Source organism: Enhydra lutris, unplaced genomic scaffold, assembly GCF_002288905.1.
Source record: "Enhydra lutris kenyoni isolate GAN:26980312 unplaced genomic scaffold, ASM228890v2 scaffoldscaffold73, whole genome shotgun sequence".
Lineage (NCBI taxonomy): Eukaryota > Metazoa > Chordata > Mammalia > Carnivora > Mustelidae > Enhydra > Enhydra lutris.
The window spans coordinates 758,686-764,685 of record NW_019154157.1 but is presented as its reverse complement, the minus strand read 5'-3'; the positions used below and the strand labels follow the sequence as shown (position 1 = coordinate 764,685).

Here is a 6,000-nt window from a genome sequence, read left to right as displayed (position 1 = left end):
AGCAGGAAATGCCCAGAAACATGAGTATGACTGGGGTCCTGCCACCAGAGCAGCCAAGAAGTGCCCTGGAAACAGGCATTCCTGGAACAAGGCTGATGCTCAGGAATCCTAGGGGAGTCTTTGTCCCTATGGGCAGCTCAGCCCTCAACTACATCTGGGCTCAAGTCAGTGATTGTGTCTTATCAGCACACTGATTCTGGGATAGTAGCCTCAGTGCAGCTCCCATGGAGCTCAAAGCCCATGGGGACACGAGACATATCCTCCTTGTGCTCTCAGTGCTGGGCTTCATTCCCTCAGTCACCCCAGCAATACCTCAAGCCAGGCTGGACCTTTGCTGAGACATCTGTCCCAACTGAGGGTCACAGGGCGTGTGATCTCAGGTACACAGTCTCTCTTATCTCCACCTCACCAGGAATCACATGTGGGATCTTTGAAAAGAATTCTGGATCAAATTGGCCTTGGGTAATAGAAATTCATTGCTATAGTCATGGGTGGCTGAACGGACAATTGCCTTATTCTGAATATGTTGGAAATAAGACACAGGAACTATAGCTCTGCCCACCCCTGAAAGAATTTGACCCTTAATGAGCCCATCCTTGAAGTTCCATGATTGGCAATTCCATGACTGAGATGGCCCTCAAGTTCATAGGAACAAGCTCCTCATGAGTTTTCCCTGGGTACCGTGTGATGCTTTCCTACTTCTACTTGTAGAACAAGAACAACTATACAAAATTCATGATTAAATAATAATAGCCACCACCACAGCAACAACGATCACCACAATAACAAATTAAATCACTTAGAAACAAGTTTGCCCTTGGTTCAACCAAGAATGAGAAGGCATTTCTCTCTCATTATTCTTTTCATCCAGGTTTTCAACTACTACTTCCATCCACATTTTCCCTGTAATAAGCATAGATCTGTGAATGGTATACTAGTGACTGTACCTTTATTTTCCCATTGATATTGTCATTGAGTTTACATCATTTTTATTGAGTTGAATTTTATATAAAATCACACACATTTATTTTAAGTTAACAGTTGTCTAATTGGTGACTAAAATATAATCTCTGAAACTAGGTTCCTCTCAGAGCATCTGCAGCTGTCACTCCTCCTAGAATTTCCTGCTGGTTTGCACTTTGTTCTCTGAGGTCAGTGCCACACAAAGACTCATATGACAGGGACTCTGGAGAGTAGGGTTTGTGTGCTGGGAGAACAGAACCTAGCAGGGAATCACTGCCCCAGTATGTTGTTCTGTTTTTGTTTTTAAATTTTTTCATGGAGGTGGATATAGTGACAGATGAGATGTCCAGTGTGTAAACCTCTAGGAATGAACATGAGAGCTTCTACCCATAACCTGGAGAGAAGTGTTCCCTCTCTCCTCTGTGTGGAGGGAACTTCTGGAAAAGGAAAAATCTGGAAACCAGAGAAGAATTAGGTAAGAGGAAATCAGCCTCCTTCACAGATTTGGCCATGTGTCAGTGTTGACTTAGGATCAGCTCTGGACCTGATCCTCATTTATGTGGTTCTATAAGACTTACCATCTCAGTCCTGCTGCTTGGACAGCCAAGGGATCTGTGGACACACTCACTATATGGATCCTGAGTACAGCAAAAGTGTGTTCTGAGGTGACAGGAGGTCACAGAAGCGGACACATGGCCTGGCCCTTAGGAAGGAAGAAAGGTGGCAGTGGACAGTGAAGTGGGGAGGCAGCTTAGGCCAATGGTGTCATCATGTCACACGATGCTGTCTGGGCCTGGACGCCAGGGGGCGCAAGTCACTTGATTCTGAGAGTCAAGGGTTAACCAGAGCAGGGACCTGCCACCTGGCATAGCCTGTGCCCTCTGCTCAGAGCCCACAGCTGTGACCTCCCCACCCCCTGGTACCACATAGACCCTCCCCTACCCACCTCATTGACATCCTCATACAGATTGATCTGACCCAGAGTCAGTGAGGGTTCAGAGAGTTAGGGTCTCATTTGCATGGAAAGGACCTCCCTCCCTCACAGGATGAAGAGGGGAAGGGAGAGATTAGAAGAGGTCTGCTCAGCTGTGGGGCCATAGAAGGCAGGATCAGTGATGACCTCCACCATGGCCTGGGTACACCTGCTCCTCAGTCTCCTCGCTCACTGCACAGGTGATTGGATGCAGGGACAAGGGAAGGGGTCCTGGGAGGTTAAGTGGGGCCTGAATCCTTCTCTTGTCTCTAGACTATAGCATCATCACTCTCTCTGTGTCTCTCCCCCTTCCAGGGTCCTGGGCCCAGTCTGTGCTGACTCAGCCACCCTCAGTGTCGGGGGCCCTGGGTCAGACAGTTACCATCTCCTGCTCTGGAAGCACAACTAGCTTTGATATTATTGGTGTGAAGTGGTATAAGCAGCTTCCGGGAAATCCCCCTAAACTTCTCATATATGGTAATAACAAGAGACCCTCAGGTATTCCTGACCGATTCTCTGGTTCCAAGTCTGGAAGCTCAGGTTCTCTGACCGTCACTGGGCTCCAGGCTGAAGATGAGGCTGATTATTATTGCCAGTCTGTTGATTTTAGTTTCAGTACTCACAAGGTACTCCGGGCCTGTGGGGAAGTGAGACAGAAATGTACTGTCCCCACATCAATGGGACTGCCTGTGCAGTCTTGACTTTTTGGCCAAATCATCTGCTTCTCTATTTGATATAAACTGAATCTGAGACCTGTCTCAAGGTTATTTATCTGCATAGCCTTTCCACATTCTTTTAAATTTCTCCTTGACGACTGGTCTTGGGAGCAAGATAATCTATGATTTCCTCAACTTGGGCAAAAATTCCTGGGTCTCAGGGGCAGCTACCCTGAGGCAGAGTCCATGATAGGTCAGAGCAGAAACAGGGACACAGAATCCAGCTCTGTCTGAGGCAGGACACATCGAGACTGTCCAAAATATGTCCTGGTATCAACAGCTCCCATGAATGGTAAACACATCTTCATCCACTTTGATGATTAGACCCTCTGGGGACCCTGATTCATTCTCCTGCTCCATGTCTAATAGTTCTGTCTACCAGACCATCACTGAACTGAGGTCTGAGGATGAGGCTGCTCCTCGCTGCCCCTCCTCTGCCAGCATGTCAGGGCTCACACAGAATCCCAGGCCCTAGAGAACTTAGATCAAAAACGCTTTCTGATCTTCTGGGATGGAGGAGGCCCCAGCAGCTGCTAAGGCTCTGCCTGTGGCTTCTGCTTCTGCTGCTCCTGCTGCCGCCACAATGGGGTCAGGTTCATGCAGGAACAACACCTGAGAATGAGGGCTCCTCCTTCCCTTTGACCTCAAAGACACTCACTGCCACCCTTCCTAGGCAAAGGATCTCATAGGATACAGAATGTTCATCTACCCCATCAGGTTGGGACACAGGGACTGTTTGCATTAAAGTTTAGGGACAGGGGGTGGCAGGTCCAGAGTGCTGATCTCTCTCCTCGGTTCTAAACACTCTCTTGAGTCACTTACCTATTTCTAGAAGTTTTCAGACTTATGTAATCTTCTCTTCAGTCTTCCATAGGAATGCCTGCTCTTTTGCTCATTGAGGTACTTTCTTCTGGCACTGCTGCACCAGCCTGGGAGTATCTATGGCTGAACCATATATTTTGGTGTTTTGAAATAACTCCATGTCCATTCCCATCAATGTTGAGATCTAACCAGTATTTTTTCTTATTCACTTGCATTGTCTACTACTTGCAAAAAGATGTTGAATAATAACATTTAGGCCACATTTCCCTGTTCCTGAACTTACAGAAATGTCCTCCCTACAGTCACCCCATTAGCTATTTTCCTGACTGTGGGAATGAGTTCTATGTGCGTGGGAGATAGTGTGTTATCACAGCATGAGTGTCTCTATTTTATCTGCTTTTTATTAGGCTTTTTATTTCAGTTTAGTCAAAGGATCTTTCAAGGTCTAGTGAGATCATGCTATTTTCAATGGGGATTTATTAGTATGGTATGTATCATTTATCAATATGGAATCCCACTCTATATCTGCAATAAATTACTATGGTCACAGTGTATGAATATATTAATCTGATATTGGAATATGCTGACATTTTATTTAGGGCATTTGTATCAATATTTCATAATATTCTGCAATATTCCTTTCTCTGTAATTTATGTATTGAGTGTATGTAACAATATAATATTTCTTCCTATAAGAATTTAAATTTTCCATGTTTTTCAATGTTTTCTATATATGGCATTTATATATATGAAGAAAACTGATGAAACTAGTCTCTGAAGACTTGTAAGTGATTCTTGTAAAGCTAATGCATCCTATGCTATTTTGAGGCATAGTTCTTTTTTTTAATATTGTATGTATGTATGTATGTATGTATGTATTTATTTATTTATTTATTTATTTTCAGCATAACAGTAGTCCTTGTTTTTGCACCACACCCAGTGCTCCATGCAATCCGTGCCTTCTCTAATACCCATCACCTGGTTCCCCCAACCTCCCACCCCCTGACGCTTCAAACCCCTCAGATTGTTTTTCAGAGTCCATAGTCTCTCATTGTTAACCTCCCCTTCCAATTTCCCTCAACTCCCTTCTCCTCTATAACTCCCCTTGTCCTCCATGCTATTTGTTATGCTCCACAAATAAGTGAAACCATATGATAATTGACTCTCTCTGCTTGACTTATTTCACTCAGCATAATCTCTTCCAGTCCCGTTCATGTTGCTACAAAAGTTGGGTATTCATCCTTTCTGATGGAGGCATAATACTCCATAGTGTATACGGACCACATCTTCCTTATCCATTCGTACATTGAAGGGCATCTTGGTTCTTTCCACAGTTTGGCAACTGTGGCCATTGCTGCTATGAACATTGGGGTACAGATGGCCCTTCTTTTCACTACATCTGTATCTTTGGGGTAAATACTCAGTAGTGCAATTGCAGGGTCACAGGGAAGCTCTATGTTTAATTTCTTGAGGAATCTCCACACTGTTCTCCAAAGTGGCTGCACCAACTTGCATTCCCACCAACAGTGTAAGAGGGTTTCCCTTTCTCCACATCCCCTCTAACACAGGTTGTTTCCTGTCTTGCTAATTTTGGCCATTCTAACTGGTGTAAGGTGGTATCACAATGTGGTTTTAATTTGAATCTCCCTGATGTCTAGTGAGGATGAACATTTTTTCATGTGTCTGATAGCCATTTGTATGTCTTCATTGGAGAAGTGTCTGTTCATATCTTCTGCCCATTTTTGGATATGATTATCTGTTTTGTGTGTGTTGAATTTGAGGAGTTCTTTATAGATCCTGGATATCAACCTTTTGTCTGTAGTGTCATTTGCAAATATCTTCTCCCATTCCGTGGGTTGCCTCTTTGTTTTCTTGACTGTTTCCTTTGCTGTGCAGAAGCTTTTGATTTTGATGAAGTCCCAAAACTTTATTTTCGCTTTTGTTTCCTTTGCCTTTGGAGTCATATCTTGAAAGAAGTTGCTGTGGCTGATATCGCAGAGGTTACTGCCTATGTTCTCCTCTAGGATTCTGATGGATTCCTGTGTCACGTTGAGGTCTTTTATCCATTTTGAGTTTATCTTTGTGTATGGTGTAAGAGAATGGTCGAGTTTCATTCTTCTACATATAGCTGTCCAGTTTTCCCAGCACCATTTATTGAAGAGACTGTCTTTTTTCCACTGTATATTTTTTCCTGTTTTGTCGAAGATTATTTGACCATAGAGTTGAGGGTCTATATCTGGGCTCTCTACTCTCTTCCACCTGTCTATGTGTCTGTTTTTATGCCAGTACCATGCTGTCTTGGTGATCACAGCTTTGTAGTAAAGCTTGAAATCAGGTAATGTGATGCCCCCAGTTTTATTTTTGTTTTTCAACATTTCCTTAGCGATTCACGGTCTCTTCTGTTTCCATACAAATTTTAGGATTATTTGCTCCAACTCTTTGAAGGATACCAGTGGAATTTTGATCGGAATGGCATTAAGTATAGATTGCTCTAGGCAGTATAGACATTTTAACAATATTTATTCT

General features: G+C 43.7%; 1 gene segment (V, D, J or C); it reads left to right on the top strand.

The window, feature by feature from the left end:
• The first annotated feature begins 2,090 nt into the window (after window positions 1-2,090).
• The window catches only part of LOC111160019, a 150,746-nt gene continuing 146,836 nt past the window's right edge, over window positions 2,091-6,000 (top strand). The window contains 2 exon segments of the V gene segment in view: window positions 2,091-2,136; window positions 2,252-2,551. Coding sequence covers window positions 2,091-2,136; window positions 2,252-2,551 — 346 coding nt within the window.